The 18,772-nt window shown below is 43.3% G+C and overlaps 5 protein-coding genes across 5 annotated transcripts; 3 read left to right on the top strand and 2 right to left on the bottom strand.

The window, feature by feature from the left end:
- Window positions 1–84: 84 nt before the first annotated feature.
- Window positions 85–1,792, top strand: PHALS_08693 (imidazoleglycerol phosphate cyclase subunit; the record flags this gene model as incomplete). The annotated part of the gene is made up of 2 exons (XM_024724088.1): window positions 85–788; window positions 850–1,792. The coding sequence occupies 2 exons, from the start codon at window positions 85–87 to the stop codon at window positions 1,790–1,792; spliced, it is 1,647 nt and encodes a 548-aa protein (XP_024575000.1).
- Window positions 1,793–2,236: 444 nt separating this feature from the next.
- PHALS_08692 (uncharacterized protein) lies at window positions 2,237–3,886 on the bottom strand (the record flags this gene model as incomplete). The annotated part of the gene is made up of 4 exons (XM_024724087.1): window positions 2,237–2,314; window positions 2,367–2,561; window positions 2,617–3,785; window positions 3,859–3,886. 4 exons carry the CDS (start codon window positions 3,884–3,886, stop codon window positions 2,237–2,239), a joined length of 1,470 nt encoding a protein of 489 aa, XP_024574999.1.
- A 164-nt stretch (window positions 3,887–4,050) lies between these two features.
- On the top strand, window positions 4,051–5,976 carry PHALS_08691 (KRR1-interacting protein involved in 40S ribosome biogenesis; the record flags this gene model as incomplete). Its single annotated transcript, XM_024724086.1, has 1 exon — window positions 4,051–5,976. One exon carries the CDS (start codon window positions 4,051–4,053, stop codon window positions 5,974–5,976), a length of 1,926 nt encoding a protein of 641 aa, XP_024574998.1.
- Window positions 5,977–6,264: 288 nt separating this feature from the next.
- On the bottom strand, window positions 6,265–13,241 carry PHALS_08690 (hypothetical protein F443_20886; the record flags this gene model as incomplete). Its single annotated transcript, XM_024724085.1, has 10 exons — window positions 6,265–8,320; window positions 8,380–8,419; window positions 8,477–8,517; window positions 11,955–12,081; window positions 12,138–12,322; window positions 12,389–12,482; window positions 12,538–12,746; window positions 12,811–12,869; window positions 12,932–13,092; window positions 13,154–13,241. 10 exons carry the CDS (start codon window positions 13,239–13,241, stop codon window positions 6,265–6,267), a joined length of 3,060 nt encoding a protein of 1,019 aa, XP_024574997.1.
- Window positions 13,242–13,373: 132 nt separating this feature from the next.
- On the top strand, window positions 13,374–18,212 carry PHALS_08689 (CLIP-associating protein; the record flags this gene model as incomplete). The annotated part of the gene is made up of 11 exons (XM_024724084.1): window positions 13,374–13,407; window positions 13,512–13,882; window positions 13,950–14,024; window positions 14,083–14,178; window positions 14,250–14,357; window positions 14,424–15,106; window positions 15,177–15,278; window positions 15,331–15,439; window positions 15,510–17,447; window positions 17,510–17,722; window positions 17,781–18,212. 11 exons carry the CDS (start codon window positions 13,374–13,376, stop codon window positions 18,210–18,212), a joined length of 4,161 nt encoding a protein of 1,386 aa, XP_024574996.1.
- Between the last annotated feature and the right edge of the window lie 560 nt (window positions 18,213–18,772).

Here is an 18,772-nt window from a genome sequence, read left to right as displayed (position 1 = left end):
ATTTTCGGACACGCGCAGTAATAGACACCAGCTTATATTTTCGGACAGAGGAAGTATCAACCACAGCTTTAAGTAATCAAAGTAATGGTGGAGGTGACTGTCTTGGATTATGGAGCTGGCAATGTGCGCAGCTTAAAAAATGCGATATGCGCGGCAGGCCATTCGGTAAAAAATGTAACGTGTGCCAAGGATATTCAAAACGCCGAAGTACTCATATTCCCAGGTGTAGGCAATTTTCGCGCCGCAATGGAATTTCTTCATACTAATGGCTACGTGGATGAACTCAGAAGCTACGTTTTGGCGAACCGTCGTTACTTAGGAATATGTCTCGGCATGCAGACACTTTTTGAAGGTTCAGAAGAGTGTCCTGAACTTAAAGGCTTGGGGATTATCAAAGGAACAGTGACACGCTTTCCGTCAGAAAATCTGGCGGTACCACATATTGGCTGGAACGGATTGAATGCTTGGAAAAAGTCGGTACTCTTTGCAATGTTACCCACGTGTGCGGAAAATGCCAAAGTTTATTTTGTCCATTCGTTTTGTGCTTTAAAGACGGACAAGAATGCCGACTGGGTGCTTTCTACAACAAATTATGGAGAAATGGAGTTTATCAGTGCTGTACAAAAGGGAAACGTCATGGCTACGCAATTCCATCCCGAAAAGAGTGGTGCTGTTGGTATTGCTATCTTAAAGGGATTTTTAGAGAGAAAGAATTGTGCAGATCATGACACATCTATACTATCGGTGGCTGTGGCACCGAAGACGAAGTTGTCCAAGCGAATAATTGCGTTCGTCAAAGATTTGAATTGTATGTTTGAGGTATTGAAGCTTACTTTTTTTACCTTGCAGATGTCTGGACGTGCGCACCAATGATCAGGGGGATCTTGTAGTAACAAAAGGAGATCAATATGATGTCCGCGACTTCTCCAATTGCGCTCGTGGAGGCAATGTGCGCAATATGGGCAAACCAGTTGACTTATGCAAGCGCTACTACGATGAGGGTGCGGATGAAGTAACGTTTCTTAATATCACGAGCTTCCGTGAACAGCCAATGGGTGATTTACCTATGGTTCGAGTGCTAGAGGCTAGCTCCGAATGCGTATTTGTACCACTAACAATTGGTGGTGGTATCCGTGCCTACGTGGATTCAGAGCAGAAGACTCACTCGGCGCTCGATGTGGCGGACCTGTACTTTCGCTCTGGTGCTGACAAAATTTCCATTGGTAGTGATGCAGTGTATACCGCTGAAAAATATTACGCGAATGGCGGTAAAGGTGATGGCTCTAGCTCGATCGAGACTATTTCTGCCAAGTATGGTAATCAGGCTGTAGTGGTTTCCGTGGACCCAAAGCGGGTGTATGTGGCATCATTCTACGATCAGAAAGCAAAAGGCCACACCGTCGTTAAGCTCACAAAACCTGGACCGAACGGAGAGGAATATTGCTGGTACCAAATGACAGTTTGCGGTGGCCGTGAAGCCCGAGACATCGACGTAGTACAACTGGCCCGGGCAGTTGAGGCCCTTGGCGCTGGTGAGCTTTTGCTGAACTGTGTGGATATGGATGGGCAGAAGTCTGGGTATGATCTCAGTCTGATCTCGCTTGTGAAAAAAGCGGTCCGTATACCAGTGATTGCATCCAGTGGTGCGGGTAAATCGGAGCACTTCACGGAAGTTTTCAATAAGACAAACTGCGATGCTGCTCTCGCTGCTGGTATCTTTCATCGTAAGGAGGTGGCTATTCAGGATGTCAAGGCAAAATTGCATGCTGATAGCATTGATGTACGCCTCTAAGGGCACCTTCACCCAGTCACACCACGGACACATGAACAAGCATCAGAATGAGCTTTTACTCTCTTGAATACGTTTTCTTTTTATCTTTCTCTTCCAAGAACATCTAGTATATATACAGCGTCGCATCTTTGTGCTGAGCTAGATCAAATTTTCAGCAAACAAACTCGCGATGGTATTGAGCTTGTACGGTCATTTTCCCTTTCAATCAAGCCTGACTTCACTCAAGAGAAGTGGAATAGATCTTCGTCTCTACCGCCAGAAGCTAGACGAAAAAAGGTGAAGTCACATTTCTGATCGGGCTTTTAGACTCATTTGTAATACATGTTGCTGTTTCGACCGAGTTGGCTGGTCTTACTTCTTGTAAATGGTACCCAATTTTTGTTAGACCGTCATTGTTGTCGCGACAACCGCACAGATCAGTATTTTCAGAATGAACTTGCGAAATCAATCCGGCTGTTTGAGCTCTCCAAGGTAATGACGGTGGTCTGGTAGTACGACTCGCGCCAGGATATTGTCTAACTCCTAATGGCGAAGCCCTATTGGGTGCGCCACACGTCTGACCTCGGTTCTTTACGGTGCTAGGCCGATTACTGTCGCTTTTTGTGGCAAGTAGCGTTTGCTGTTTGTGCTTTCGACTAGCAAAAGTAGTATCGCTGACACTGCAAGATGTTGTCGATAGTGGTCGACACGGTAAAGGCACGACAGCCTGCATGGTTGTACCTCGATCTAATAAATCCTGATAGTCGAGCATGATGTTGCGCGCACCATCCTACCACACGATAATGTAAAAATTGGCTCATAGTAATAAAGTCAAAATCTCGTACCTGACTTCGCTTGATTTCTTGGACAATCGCCACATTTTCCTCGTGCAAATTCGTCGCTAGCGTCGCAAGGGGCCCTCTTACAGTGTCGAGATCTCCTTGTGTTTTTTTCAATAGACAGGCCAATTGTCGTATACAAGCATCCAGTTGAACAAAGCGATCTTTATAAAATATTAATTGTTCAGTTGCCTTGTTCAATCCTTCATTCAGTTGTTGGTAATGGTGGTCACAGGAGAGGTTTGCTTGAGTAAGCTCTTTCTGCACTTTATGGTTGATGTCTTTTAATTTACCATTTAGCACGCTCGTCAAACGCTCAGCCTTTTCGAGCTCATTTAGCTTTTTCGTCTGATCATTGCTGCGTATTTTTAATTGCTCAATCTCATTGGCAAGCTGGGCTTGTCTTGCATCTTGAGCATTCTTCTCTTCCTGTGTTAATCCTTGTGGTTCATTTCGCGTTTCTGCTAAAGTTTGCAGGTTAGCAGCGACTTGACCCGTTTGTTCACCCAAATTATTCAGCTGAGTTTTTGTAATTTGCGTAGCGTTCTTTAGCTGCACAATGGCGTTCCAATCCGCTGTCTGCTTTCGCTTGAGATCCCTCATGTTTCCATTTAGCTCCTTAAATCTCAGTTGACGCTGGCGGTCTTCTTCAACGTATTTATTTAGCAGCTTTAATTGATCCATCATATTCGAAAAGCGAAATGCAGCAAATTCCAATGACATCTCCTGACTAGTGCCATCAGGGTCAGAAAAGACTCGGATCAAATCTTCGACCCCCACCTTTGTTTTCAAAACATTTTCCATTTGTGCCACAAACGTTGCATAGAGGTTACGTGCATCCTGCTCCATTTTCATGCACGTCTTTCGAGAATCCAACGTATTGGCATTGAACGCTGCTACATCTAGCTTACTACTTTGCATCGAAATATGTGATTGAAGGTCTACCTTCTGAGCTAACTGCGTTGCTATTTCCAGTCGCAATGCATCCACTTGACTATTGACGTGTGCTAAAGAAACTTTCGTAGACAATGCAGCGTCTAATTGTGTACATGTGACGAAAGATGCCAGCAAATCTGCTGTACGTGCTCGTTCTTCCTGAGCAACGCGATTGGTCGCTCGCAACTCCTGAACCTGCGATTTAAGACGATTTACTTCCGCCAGCAAGTAGCGGCTGTCTATAAAAAGCACGATGACAGATGATGGGATAACTACGAGAAAAAGACTTCGATTCAATGGACAAGATGTCACCTGCAATTGCTACGTGGGGTTCAGCCATAATTATGAGCTGTTGGCAACATGAGAGTGCCAAAATTGGGATTTCAATTTTGCTCATTTGAAATGGGACTAAAAATATAGTAAACTAAATACCGGTTCAAGGATTAATTGTTGATAGCCGCCAATCAATCTTCTTGAACCATCACGAACAACTGCTACGTCCTAATGGCGAAGAACTCATCCGAAATTATACCTTTATCACCACCCTCAAGTCCAACTATTCAGCTTCAAGTGAACCAAAAGTTTGCTCGGGTCTATGAGGAGCGAAAACGCAAGGAGGAGCTCACAGCTTTGGAAAAGCGTGGAATCGACACTAGCGACGACTATTCGAGCTCAGAGACGGAAGACGAGGATGGTGAGGCACTTACAAAGGAGATCGATGCGGACATCAATAAGACGCTCAAGCTTATCCGTAAAAAGGATCCAGCCATCTACGACCCTTCTATTACTTTTTTTAAGAATGTTGAGTCGAATAGCAGCGATGAAGACAAATCAAAGAGAACGAAGACGACAATGAAAAGCTCGACACCATTGTACTACAAAGATCTGGTGCGTCAGCAAGTAATTGCGGGAGACGTCAGTGGTAGTGAAGAGGACGAGGAGTGCGAGCCGATTCGAACGTACCAAGAAGAGCAGGATCAAATTAAAAAGGATTTTTTGGCATCACTGAAGGAAAAGGATCAAGAAAATGAGGAGAATAACTTGGATGGAGGACTTTTTACGATTAGAAAGAAGGCTGATGGAGAAGAAAGACAGGAGGATGAAAAATTCTCAGAAGATTTTCTTGAGTACGAATTTAAGTCAAAGCAAGAAGAGGTAGACCCCGACAAATTTCTTGAGCATTATTTGAGTAGTGAAGGCTGGAAGGAAAAGTCGGCAATTGTCCCGCATTATGATGAAATCGTGAAGGAAGATGAAGAAGACGCCGAGGAATTGGAAAAGGCTGAGGATTTTGAACATACATACAACTTTCGTTTTGAGGAGCAGGGAAGCAGTGTGATTCAGACTTATTCTCGACGTATTGAAGACACAATGCGTCGAGAAGACGACTCACGCAAACGCAAACGGGCTGAGCGAAAGGAACGTAAGGCCCTCGAACGGCAGAAGAAGGAAGAGGAGTTACGTCGCTTGAAGAATCTTAAGCAAGCAGAAATCGAACGGAAGCTGACGAAAATTGCACATCTCATGGGTGAACCAGACGGCACCGCTAGCCTCAAGCCAGAGGATTTGGAAGGCGACTTTGATCCTGAAGAGTACGACAAGCGTATGCAAGCCGTCTTTGATGATCAATATTATGACGAGGACGACGATATGGAGAAGCCTACATGGGACGAAGAAGAGGATAAGGATCTTTTTGGTGATTTACCTGTAGATCCGGATGAGGAAGTAGAAGAAAGTGTTGAGGAGAAGATTCAGAAGGAAGGGGGAAGTATCGACGAGCAGACTGAAGATGTTGAAGAGGAAGCTCCGCCGAAACAGCTGACGGCTGAGGAAATGCGGCGAGAGAAGCAAAAGTACTTAGACGAACTCTACGGCTTAGACTACGAAGACCTGATTGGCGATATGAAATGTCGCTTCAAGTACCGCCAGGTACAGAACAATGACTTTGGTCTCACGGTGGACGAGATCATGGCTGCTGATGACAAGGAGCTAAAGCAGCTTATCTCTCTTAAGCGAATGGCTCCATATGCCGACAAGGAGTATTCTGTTGATCGAAAGCGGTTGAAGAACTTAAAGAAAAGTATCAAAAAAGCCCAGCAGGAGCACAGGAGACGCAAGGCTAAGAAGGAAGTTGTCAAAGCAGAGGAGGATATTTTGCAAAAGAAACGAAAGCGGAAAAAGAGCACTAAGGTCGAGACTGAAGAAGACGAGGCGGCGCCCGAGGCAGATGCGTGTGACGCTAGAGTAAGGAGCAAAACGAGAAATGGGGATGATGTCAAGTCAACAGCAGAAAAACATGGCAGTAAATTGAACAAGAGGAAGCGGCGAAGTAAGAAAAAAATCGACGAGAAAAAGAATTTGTTTGCATCCACCGGTCTGCCGACTTCGCGACTTGAGTCGTACAAGCTGGTAAAGAGTAGCACGGCCTAAGCATATTCTTTTTATTGTGGCTACAATATGGTATTTTTCTTACCTTTTTGTACAAGTCCAATTTTTGTTCTAAATTAGAAAAAGGTGTCAGTAAATTAAAAACTAATGGCATTGTGTGAAATTCGATCACTAATAGTCGACTCGATACCAAAAAGAATATTAAATCAAATTATAGTTTTCACAATGCTTAAGACAATTTCATGGTTCCTAGATGATTGTTACCGGACCGAATCACATACTAAAGGGCACAGCTTTGACAACCGCGTACCTTTGCGACATATATATAGTTTAAAATGCAACTTCCTTCGTGCCTGCTAATGGTTCACTAATTTCTTCTTGTGGGAGTTGATAGACTGAGCCACCTGTTGGAGGTCTGCGAGCCGCCGTATGAGTCGCTTTAAACTCGACCAAATCTTCCTGATAGTCTTCCGACTGCATATATTGAGTCACTGTCTCGCCTAGCACATTAAGCACTTCCACCTGCTTGTGATCGATATTGTCACGCGCATACCGATCTGCCACACATAAGTCACCTACCACTTCGCCATTTACCAGCAAGGGAATACCAACAAAAAATTGCAATTTGGCTGTAAAGCGTTTTTCACCTGAAATTCGTTTATCCGAGCTCACGTCGAGCACAATACATGGTTTACCACGGGTTGCTAGTCTTCGAAAAGTGGGCAGACTTCGAGGGAGTCCTGGAGTTGGTTTTCCATCATAGTACCTCACAAGCTCGAAATCTTCAGTACGAATTCCCGCCATTGGACACGTTAATGTTTCCATCGCTAGCATACAAATTTCTTCCATGTCTTCGTTAAAGTAATGAATACGACGATCCGAATTTGTCTTTCGGCTCGTAGCAATACTAGCATTTGACGCGGTTCTACCCATACTCCCTATCGGTCTACCTTCATAGCCTGTTCCTCTGCCTTGGCTTGACATTGACGACGTCTGCTTTCGAAAAGAAGGTGGACTATTATCTCCGTCATTGTTTAATTGTGTGTGAGCGTCAAAATCATTTAAAGTCAATGCAGATCCTTTGTTGAACTGCATTGTCGGTAGAGATGACGACGCTGGATCGTCGTTTGGAGGACTGTGCGATTCGTCCGAAGTTAGCGAGCTTGTGCTCCCGGTACTGGTACCGATATTATTCATTCCACCCATGATTGGCGTCGTACCACTTCCACCATTCATGTCGACATCCGTTTCAGTACTGGTACTGCTAAGTTTCCGAGTCACGGGATTGGAAAACCTGTTATTCATCGCAGCTCCACCACTTAAAGTAGTTCCCAAATTTGTCGTGTTGCTACCTCTAGCTAAACAAGCCTTACAAACACGCACTTTTGCCGCAACATCCTGATCTCCTTTGACCATTTTAAAGACCGTACAAGCGGAACATACTACTTCGCCACACACTCGACAGTGATGTCGACGCTTCAACATCCCAAAAGATTGTACGCACAATGAACAGTTGGTACGTTGTGCATCATTCACCCACTCCTGTCTTTGTGCGAGCGCTGCAGGAGCGAAAAGCGCTTGTTGGACGGCTCTTTGCATTCCCGAGAGATCTCCTGCGAGTCGTAAAGACGTCAATCGAACACCAGCTGATACACTTTCTCCGCCTCGTGCTTTTCGCATAGCAAATGTCAAAATCACGTTGCACATATTGGGATCCTCTGGAGTTTGTTGGACAATATACGAGCTTGGTTCAAATACTGTTAAGCTGTAAGCATCGGGTTTACCACGAATTCCATAACGTGCTGCTGCACCATCATACGACTCAAACTTAAGAATACCCACATTGCCATGCACAGGATGATTAGGAAGAAGCACACAATATTCACGAATGCAAAATTCTTTAGCGTGTCCAAGAGTTTTTGGAGATGAATACACAAGCCACTTTAGCGTCATCGATTCATTAGATGCTCTATCATGAGATGAATCTGCATCCACTTGATGTACATACAGAACTTCTCCATCCATGAAATTGCGAGGATGCAGCAATTTTTGAAAACTCTTAAGACTTGAATTACTGACTGCACGCAGACACTCGAGCACGTCCGAAACTGAGCCTGCAACTTTTGTGACCGCGCGTACCGAGTACGATAAACGTTCGCTGTTCTTAGAATGCACATACACTGTCGCATTGTCCTTACGATTCTCCATGGTCCAGACACTCATGTCTGAAGCGCTACGTACAAGGTCATCCACATCTGATCGCTCAGAAAGATACAGCGCATCTAGGTCGACATCAACAGGCCATTGTGAGGCCATGGTAGTCCCACGAGTGTACTCAGGCGACCCGGGTGCACCACCGCTATTGGACGGATCACCGCTCATTAATCTGCTTAATTTAGTGTTAAAGGAGAGGGTACGCTGTTAAAGTTTGTACCATGTACGTACGTAGTTGAGAAATATGGTCGAACAAATGGGAGGGGATAGTCTAATCAGGGATGTTGTCGCTCCGCAAAAGCAATGCTTGATCGAATACTGAAGTAACAATTGTCCACTACGCACTCCACACTGGCTGCAGGACGTTCCCTACAACATTCCCCCCTTCGCAGCGGCTATGTCGATTGCTTTCAGAAGTGAAATTGTGAACTGAACGGATGCTTTCTTTCAACCAATTAGAATTCGTCGTTTGGATCTGTGATACATGGCACCACAGACATCGAAGCGAGCGAGTCACAAGATAACCGGCATGTTGTTATATATCTGGATGAAGACGCCAAACAGCCAGCACAAACGCAAACCTATTACACGTATTCTGTCGATACGGCTGTCGGTGTGATCACATATGGGTCCTGTCGGTTTGATAACGGTCCTGTCAAATGGCAAGAGATGCGTTTTATTTGAATTAAGTAACTCGTGCTTGTACTTTTACACTATAGTTTGAGAAACTGTCGTAACAAATGCTGTATTCTAGACTGTTTTTATGGCAATTCGTGTGCCATATTCTTCACTTTTGTCATAGTATTGTTGTCTGGTTACAGTGATGTCTGCATTGCGAACTTTGCGTGATATTTTATCACCATTCACTTCACTGATGTGTTAAATTAAGAGGCGCGAAGGATTTGGATTTAGAGCAGCCACATGCAAAGTATATTCGGCATTAGAAAAATTCATACGATTCTAAGGTTCCAGAGACATAAAGGCATTTTTTGCATAAAATGCGAGCTCACTTGAAAAATTCTGCATATTAGCTCAAAGTAGGGCTAGGTAATTAACTTAAGACGGACTTTATACTGAATTCAGCTTTCTAGTACAGCAATTCTTACTTATATTAAAAATTTGGAAACCATTTTTCTGAGTTATTGTTCGGGTTATGGTTATATTAGCACATGGAGAGTATGAGAGAGAAAGAGCAAGTTAGATAAATGCTGGTCACGCCCGCTATTTCGGACATGAAACGTACAAGTAGCTCGTAAGAGTATATTGGTATGATGAAGGAAATATTTCACACATGGCTCACAGAAAAGTATTAAAAGCACATCTATTCGGAGCGAGCTTACGTGGAGACTTCTTAGAAATACCCTGGTATATAACACCGGCTCTGTATTGGATATTGTTGCCGATCACGCCGCTCCGGACCATGTTAATGAGGAATAAAAGTGTATGATCATTTTTTTATAGCTCGAAGATGATAATGATCAATATAAGATCCTCTCGCGATTGTCAATAAATTCTGACTACATCTTAAGTCTTGGTATTATCTGTCTCAACAAGATTGTCGAATTTAGCATTGGATACTTGTTTGTCCAGCCCCATTTCCTTCTCTTTTGACAGTATTGACCATACCCTCATTATCACAATTTATCAGGAGGACTTTGGCTTTTTCAAATATGTGAAAAATCAGTTGATCACATCATCAATTTGCCGCTGTCTGGATAATGACAGATGCTACCGACGTACTCCATCGACCGATAATACCAATTAAAATCATTGAAGCAAATGATAGGCTTCAGGCAGACGACTAACGCTAATTGGTAATTTCTTCATGACGATCATTTGCTAGCAAAAGCTGAATATATATGAATCATGTTCCCGTCTACATATATTACATGCAGATCTGTAAAGTTTTGAGGAGGTTGCAGCTCCTCATGAATGTACAAATCTGTTGTTAGCTTGGCGGAAAGTGGTCTGAAACTGCACCTTGAAAACGTTTTTGATGGGAGGTCTTGGTTCTCGAGTTATTGTTTGCGTTTGTACTAGGTCAAATCTGATCAGAGCTTCATATAACAGTAAATGAAGGGGCACATAAGTTAACTGCTTTCACATCATTTCAATAGCTCTGTAAATGAGATTCAAGAAAAAATTATCGCGAGGGAGTTTTCCCGCCTGACATTCAATCTAATCGACTTCAAAACTTATACCAACTATAGCGCATGCCTTTTTAATTCGACCTGTGATAGCTGAGTTAGTGCTTCCGAATTCCGCTCAGATTTGAACATTCAATCCAAACTGTGGATAGGTAAAAATTCTTGGCTTACTGACGTCATAAATCATTCTTTCACTGCTTGTTACGTGGGCGAAGCCACTTCCAGCAGCAATTTTTTCATTCGGAATAATATTCTATGTTCAAGCACATTTTTTGAAATAATTTACAGTCCTCATTGGACTTACGAAGTGTTGTTACAGATTCGAACATTGATCTTCAAAATGATACGTGTGACTATCTTCTCTAAAATTAGAGGCGACTCATCACTGCTTGCAGTTGATGAATTTATAATTTTGTCCCTTAAAATCGGGTCTGAACTAAAAACAAAGGATTTTTAGTCAAGTAGGTCTATGTTTATTCATCCTCAACAAAGCATTATACATCTAAATGGTTCGCAATGGTGGGTCTTGTTTCAGCAATCCTATGTGAAACACAAGATGCATCTGCTTTCCGTTTTCAAATTTGTGGCTTAAGATATCTTTTCGATAACGATTGTAAACGGATCAATGTTGTGAGGGCGTGGTCTCCGAGGCTTCAGTCACTGCATGTATAGATTGTCATTGAAGATAACAAGGCAGATCTACAACTACACTCTCCACGTGTAGCATGATGCTTTCACATCCTGACACTCAGTTATAGCGTCGCGTACAAGGCGCGAAATACTCAATCTCATTAAAATTTGCTACGCGGCTGAAACCAGCAAGTAAAATCGTATCGACAACCCTTCCTCATCAAGACCAAAGCCACATTTTGGTGATGCCTAAGGGACACAAAGGCAGACCGAACCATCGATTTTAATGACAAGTAGAGCCTGACGATGTGCGTACTGTATTATTCAGCTCAAAAACACGATGCGTTGTGCTAATTTGAATCAGAGGGTAATCGTCATGACAAGATGGCGAAAGGGCTGTGTCGAATAACAGCCTGGTCACATCCTTACTGGAAGCGGTGTCACTGACAGCAATTAAGTTATCCTTTTACTCAATATGTTCAATACATCACAATATTTAAATTACTGGACGCGTCTTTCGGCAGACCAGTTTTATGTCCCTGCCTTCGACTGTCTTCATTCCACCAGCTGGCAATTGGGCCATAAGAGAAACGTTTCCCGTCGATACGTTTTACACGTGCACATAATTGCTTACCCATTCGTATTTGTTGGGCAACCAACAAATACAAATGGCGATATTAGAATACAAGGATCCGTCTATGTCCCTTGAAAATAGCGCAGCTTATGGCAAATACTTGAGCGTCACAGTTGACATTAAATTACCGATTCAGATTGAATAGGGCCAAGGTCGCCCCGATAGATTTATCGCAGTAAAAGAGATGTCACTGTATCTGGTAAAAAAGTATACTATTTATTGATAAGGCCCAGAGCGCTGAACGGGGCGCAACTGATTACGCTGTTTAGCAAATTTCCATAAATTTGAGTTTGCGCTTGTTAAGCTACTTTATTAGAACTTGAAAACTTTTAAAATAGAAATTCTGTGGTTTTAATCTCCATTTAAATCACGGATACACGTCAGATTTTCAGTACCTGAACGACCTATGGGTTAATTCGCGGCAGATAGCATCTTTCAGCGACTGAAAGATGGATGGAAAAGCCATCACATCGCGAGGATTTGAATCCACCCATAGTTTGTTAAAACGGGTAAAGGTCGTGGCTGAACAAAGAAACTATTAATGCAAGCAACATAAAACTTTATTGAAGTTGACAAACCATAGAAATCGTGTAACTGCTGGATTCCGGCATCCACGTTGTCATCTTCACCACCAGTGCTTAAGCGGTATATCTCAACATCTAAAAGACGATTGTCAATCAGCTCAACAACAAAGGCGGTGACATTGATTCCTGTAACGGCGAACGGGTACCAGCGCGTTGGATGGTTTGACTCTTCCAATGCCCTGCCTCGTAGACATCACGAACAATTAAAATGGCTACTAATTTAGTGCGCAAGACCACAAACACACCGTTGAGATTCAATTTTGTATGTTTTTGTAAAATGATTAAGCTGGACCAGTGAGAGGATGCCCATTCCTCGAAAGTCCGACATCGGATCAGTACCTTCAGCAACGCATCAAATACTACCACAAAACATGATCTTCACAATAGATCGTACCTTGAAAACCAATCTCTCCCCACTCCTTAGTGATGCGTCCACCTAAACGTCGCACATCCGGCTTCAAATTTGACCATAACTGCTCAAGCAGCTCTTCATGCTCGGAATTTGACGAGCTGTACGCTTCATTTTTCAATGCGTACACTTGATCATATATCCTATTTACAAAGTTGCAACGCTGAAGGCATGAGCGGACATTAGCCATTAACCTGCAAAACACAAACGCGAATCAGACATTCTCATTTCAACAGCAATTTTAAATCGTTCACTTGCGTAGTATCACTTTTGTCAAGACTCGCTCGTGTTGCAACGTCATGCAGCGTTTTCTCGACCTACAGCAATCACATTCAGTCATAAAAACTGCAACAACATTTTATACTATCACACCACGTACGGGAAACGGCTCGTTGTCAAAGACTGCATTGCAAGTCTGCACCATTCGCTTAGAAAGCGCCAACTCTGTGCGAAAACGTACGACGCGTTCGTATTCATCGACGTCAGGACCAGTCGGATTACACAATCGCTGCCATTCGTTCTCTCCATAGAATAGATGCCCTACAATCGTTAGCAATATCATAAGAAAAATACAATAGTTACATTCATAGCGTAATCGTACAGAATCGAATTTTAACCCAGCGCCAGATACGCACGACGACACTTTCATTGGCCGCCGCGGCACGACGAACCCGCGATCCTGCTGACATACAAACCTGTCGAGATCACCTGATAAATTTACTAAAGATTGGTGAAAAAGTGCAATTATAATATTTCATAAAGGCAATTTGATTTCCACCAATGAACACGCGCTAAATTCAAACTGTAAGAAGGCGCCGAAAATGGAGGAAACAGCGGCCCTGCTGAGCTCTACAGGTGCGTTCCATCACGTGTAGCAGATATACTACTTGAAAATATTCTAAGAGAACTGACTTTGGGTGGTAAAAACATAAACACGACGTAAAAATTTCTTGTCAAAGCGACTAAGCAGCGCTTAGCAGGTGTAACAGGACTTTTGGAGCAGCTCCGCAAGCAGGATGTACCTCTTGAGTCCTCTACTGAATTGCTGCCTCATGTTATCCACTGTCTGCGTGGTCACAACTCGAAAATTGCACTTGGATCATTAGAGATTCTCGAAATACTAGTCTCGAAATCGCCCGAGAGTACTCTCCGCTTGTATCTCAAACTGCTCTGGACCAGCCTCGTGGAGCGGCTTGGGGATAGCAAATTACAAGTGCGAGAGAAGGCTGTGGACGTAATCGTAGAATTATCAGTTGTACTTGACGTGAATATGGTACTTGACAATCTGAAAGGTTGTATGAACCATAAAAACTGGCGCACACGCGAGCAGGTACATTTACAAAAAAGGATGAAAATTTTGGATGTGAGTAAAATAACATAAGGATATGATTGCGCAGAGTTTGCACGCCACATGGAGGTGTTTGGAAAAGCACGACTTGTTTAAGGCTCAGCAGGAAAATCTTTTTGATGATGTAAGTCTCATTAGAAAAAATTGATAGTGCCAAGTTTTGAGGTGTCAACATTGTTCAGGTGCTAAAATTGCTGGAAGACTCGTCGAAAGATGTGCGTGATGCTGCGATAAAGGCGCTGGAGAAATTTTACACCTTTATCGGATCTTCACTTTTAGTACGAGATTCAAAGACTATGCGCTCTCTGAATTTCAAAACTTAAATATTATGTTTTGATTGATACTGCAGAGTGATATGGAATATAAGAACATTCGCCCAGCTCATATGAAGATGTTAACTGAAAGATTTGAGCGACTTCGAGGTGCAAGTATGATTTTATCCCGGGATGCCGTTCGAGTACGTCTTTTATACGTAAATAATAAGATAATGGAGTCTAGAAAGCTTACAATCGATGATCTGCAGTCGCAACCTTATAATGGTGCCCCCGAATCGATAAACGTCCAATCAGACCAGTTGTCGTCAATTTTGTCGGCATATGATCTTCAAGTCTCGGCTTCTTCTACTTCGATGGCGCGTTATTTGGAATCTGTCCGAAGCCGAACGCAAAACGATGCTAAGGCTGCGGTTGCTGAAGGCGAGCGATCTCCATCCCAAACATCCTCTTCAAAAAGTTTTAATGACCATCACAGCTCCAAACGCACTATCGAAAAAAAAGGAAACGATGTTACAGAAAAAGAATTGCAAAAACAGTTAAGTGTCGTATGTGAGAAACTTAAACTCGAGAACAAGTGGGACCAACGTGTAGGAGGTCTAAAGATACTTCAAAGGCTAGCGAGTCGATGCAGCAAGGCTTCAAACAGTGAAGTTGCCCTTTCCGTTTTGTCGCAAGGCATACGTACAGTTCGTGAGCTGTTATGCCAGCAAGTGAGTGACTTGCGATCTTCCGTGTCTAGAGAAGCTTGCGATACAATACAAACGCTCGCTAAATCCCTTCGAGACGAATTTAATGCGCATGCAGAATTTTGTTTGGATAGTTTACTGAAAGCGACTTACGTAACGATTCAAGTGATTTCAACTTCAGCAGATTCAACAATTAAGTGCATGATTGAAAGCACAAGTAACGGATACTCACGTGTGATTCCTAAGTGCGGCACGGTGAGCTTTGCAAAGACCATTCACAAGTGCTAACGAGCTCTGTATGTTAAAACACTTTAGACTCATCGAATGCGTCAAATCTCGAAATCAAGTGCTGCGATGCAACGCGGTATGCTACTTGACACTTATCTTAAAAAAGTGGAGCTTCAACTTTTTAAGCAAGTACGTATCATGATTTAGAAGTGGAAATGGCACTAATAGTTGCGTCATTTAGGCATTCAGCTATGTTTGTACCGATCATGCCGGCTATTCTTCAAGATGCACTAGGTGATGTGCGCTCGCAGTCTAGAAAATGCTATTGGGCTTTGCATCACCTCTTTCCGGTTCGTGCATCTGCTCCACCAATCTAATTGATGATTATGAATGACATTTCTTGGCTGCTGTGGATCGCAGAATGAAGCAAGAAACATATTTAGTGGTTTGGATCGATTGACGCAAAAGAATTTACTTGATGATCCTTCCAAAAATACAGCCATGATCACTCGGCACTTAGACGAGAGCTTGACAACTGCTTCATTGACCCATAACACAGATATTGATCGCTTTGCGCTTAGAAAGAATGCCATCCAGCCAGCGACAAGCATTCCTGGAGCAGTAGATTTGACTGCCGAAGAACCGACTACAGAGAAGCTTCCGAGAAGGGTGCTGGAAGGAAGTTCACTATCGATCGGAGCTGAACTGGTAGAAGAAGTTCCGCGAATGATACCGCAAGGCCCACTGCGCGTCGGGCTAGTAGGTCGAGCAAAATCATCAGATTTACAAGATAACCCTGAATCTACAAACCAGACGACAACACGAACTTCTACCATAGGTCCCCTTCGAATACGAAGTGCACCAAAGTCATCGCCCTCAATCGACTCAACTACCGAAAGCTTATACACATCGCGACAAGGACCATCTAATGCTGGTTATCACACAAGCTCTCAGCACCACTCTTTGAAAGCGCAGCGAGTCCAGCTTGCGGCAGATTCCCAGTTGCCACAACAAGCGGAGAATAACGAAGGAAATAATGGTCCAAAAAGACTTCCGCTTGCATCGATGCCCTCACCGCCTATATCGAATGCTTCAAGCCCTAGATCCAACAAGTCAACGATCGAAGCACGAAATATACCACAGCGGATTCTACCTGCGAGCGAGTCAGAGGGGTCTAAAGCTGCATCTTTGCCGGTAACAGACATACTTGAGGATGCCCTTCGAACGCTTGAAAGCAAGTCCTGGTCTACCAGATTGGAGGCTGCAGAATATATTGGTACGTATATACAACAGCGAGTCCAGCAAATTGAAAGCGGTGGGAGCAGAGATCACAAGTTGGATGACCGAATTACAGTTGCGTTTATTAAGCATCTTAATGATGCTCATTATCGAGTCTCTCAAGGAGTGCTAAAAAATCTGCTATCGCTATTGAAACTATCTCACCACACTCAGCGACTACCTTCTCATTTGAAGTCGGTATTGCCAAAGCTTTTTCAGAAGTTTGTTGACACCAAAGAATCGATTCGAGTAGTTGCAAAGGAAAATTTGGATTATATCGCGATGACAGTCGACAACTCGACACTGGCTGCAATTACAATTTCGATATTGGGAGATGGAAGCAATATGAAGGTCAAGGCTGCCATGTGTCATTACTTGCGCGAGTTGCTGCCAGGTGCTGGAGGGTACATGAAACACGGTACAAACAGCAGCCACATGAGAACGTTTTTGCTCAAAATCGCTCTTCTTATGGATGCGGACGTCCCTGTCTCTGTCTCATCAGCATGTGGTGAGTTAGTCTCAGTCGTGGCACAGCTGTACGGTTCCGAGCTGAATGAGGCACTAGGGTTTTTATCTCCGTCCAAGCGCTTAGTCGTGTCCAAACTACTTCACTCTAAAAATATTGTGCTAAAGCCCACTCTTGTGCAACGACCACAGCTTGTCGCGTCAACAAATTCGCATTCAACGCGACCATACGACGATGACAATGATAACCAAGATATGGAAACCGAAGATTTCAGACCAGAAAGGAGCCGAAAGCGAGCTGAGTCACCAAGTGTGACTATCTCTAGCCCTGCTCGCCGAAACAATCAAAAGCGGATAAATACAACACCCAAGGATATTGCCTCACAAAACGGCGAGAACCAAAAAATGGAACTCGCTCAACCAAAAAGCTTTGCGACAGCTCCTCAAATAAATTCGATGAATGTCAAGGTAATATCAACCCAAAGCGTGCCGTTTCGTACTGCGTTACCTGCGAGATTTACTGTTGACACGCATGCCGCATCACTCGAAGAAATCCTTCATGCCCTTGAGCAAAACAATCTGTCGGAGACTGAGATAAAGCACGCGCTATACAAGGTGCGTAATTATCACCCAGGCTCAATGTATGAGCGACAAAGTCACCATTTTGCTTTCGATAGACATTGCACTGCATCGAGATTGAGTCGCCGGAGACTTGGGATCGCTGCTTCGGGCGGCTGCTTTTACTGCTTGTTGATGCTGCCACCGAGAATAATATATATGCGCTAAAGGTGCTTCAACATCTGGTCAAAGCGCAGCCAACTCGAGCGCAAATGTTTTTTGAGTTGCTACTCCAGCGTTTGATTGATGCAATTGTCCATCAAATTGATGTGGTACGTCAACAAAATTGTAGGGTGATATACATGCAAATCAACTTAAAATTCGTTACAGGCTCGCCATTTGATGGAGCGAATTCTTCACGACCTCGTTAGTCAGACGAGCGACCCCAATCTGACACTGTTAATGCTGATTCAATTGGATTCGGACAGGGAACCACCGACGTTACAAGTTGTGCTTCGACTCATCAAAGTTTGTTTGCAGGCCTGTGAGCGCGATACTTTTGATTTGTCAAAATTCTTGCACAACAACGACGGAACAGATAGCCTTTTGAGGATGTTGGTCCGACGTCTCGGACATGCAAGCTCCAGTGTTCGCAAAAATGCTGTGGATTGTTTGGTTGCTTTTCATTTTGCGGCAAATGATAAAAGCCACATATTGTCCAAGTATCTCGCTACAGCACTTGACGATACACAACTGCGGCTGGTTGAGATCTTTATTGACCGCGCTAGGATGGAACGGCACCATATCGATCTTTCGCTGTAAGAAACAGTTTTGGGTCACGATATTTGAAATCATGGAAGTTTGGGTCACATCCAAATTCGAGCAATCGGGATTTTTATTTTGCTTTCCTGTAAATATAGACTTTATTTTGAATTTTGGAATCAGTTATTGTGATACCTCAGTTTGTATTTACCTCAAGTCAATCGTCTAATTTTGAGAAGTATATTTTTCTCGATTCTACAGGTGCTTTATTTACTTACCCAGAGTTTGTCTACTCAGAAGTGAATAAAGAAATTCTGCATACCGGGTAGTTTCCTGACTCTGCCGCCTTGCGCGATGGAACATAGCTCGAGCTCGTTCTGTCAACCGTTTATATGCTTTCTTTTTTCTGTCACTAGAAAAAATTATATTCGTTTACTGTCAAAAAATCAATTTCACAGGGCGTTTTAACAGTAAATTCGCTGTCGACATGTACTTGTCGACATGTACTTGCTATCAAAGAAAATTACAAATACAGAATAGACCTGATGGCATGTGAGATATTCAGCAAAACTTTTGCTTCTGTGATACAAAGCTTAGAGAGGATTATGAGCTAATATCAT

The sequence above is a fragment of the Plasmopara halstedii genome (genome assembly GCF_900000015.1).
Source record: "Plasmopara halstedii genome assembly, contig: Scaffold_323, whole genome shotgun sequence".
Lineage (NCBI taxonomy): Eukaryota > Oomycota > Peronosporomycetes > Peronosporales > Peronosporaceae > Plasmopara > Plasmopara halstedii.
This window is presented reverse-complemented; position numbering and strand designations above follow the sequence as displayed.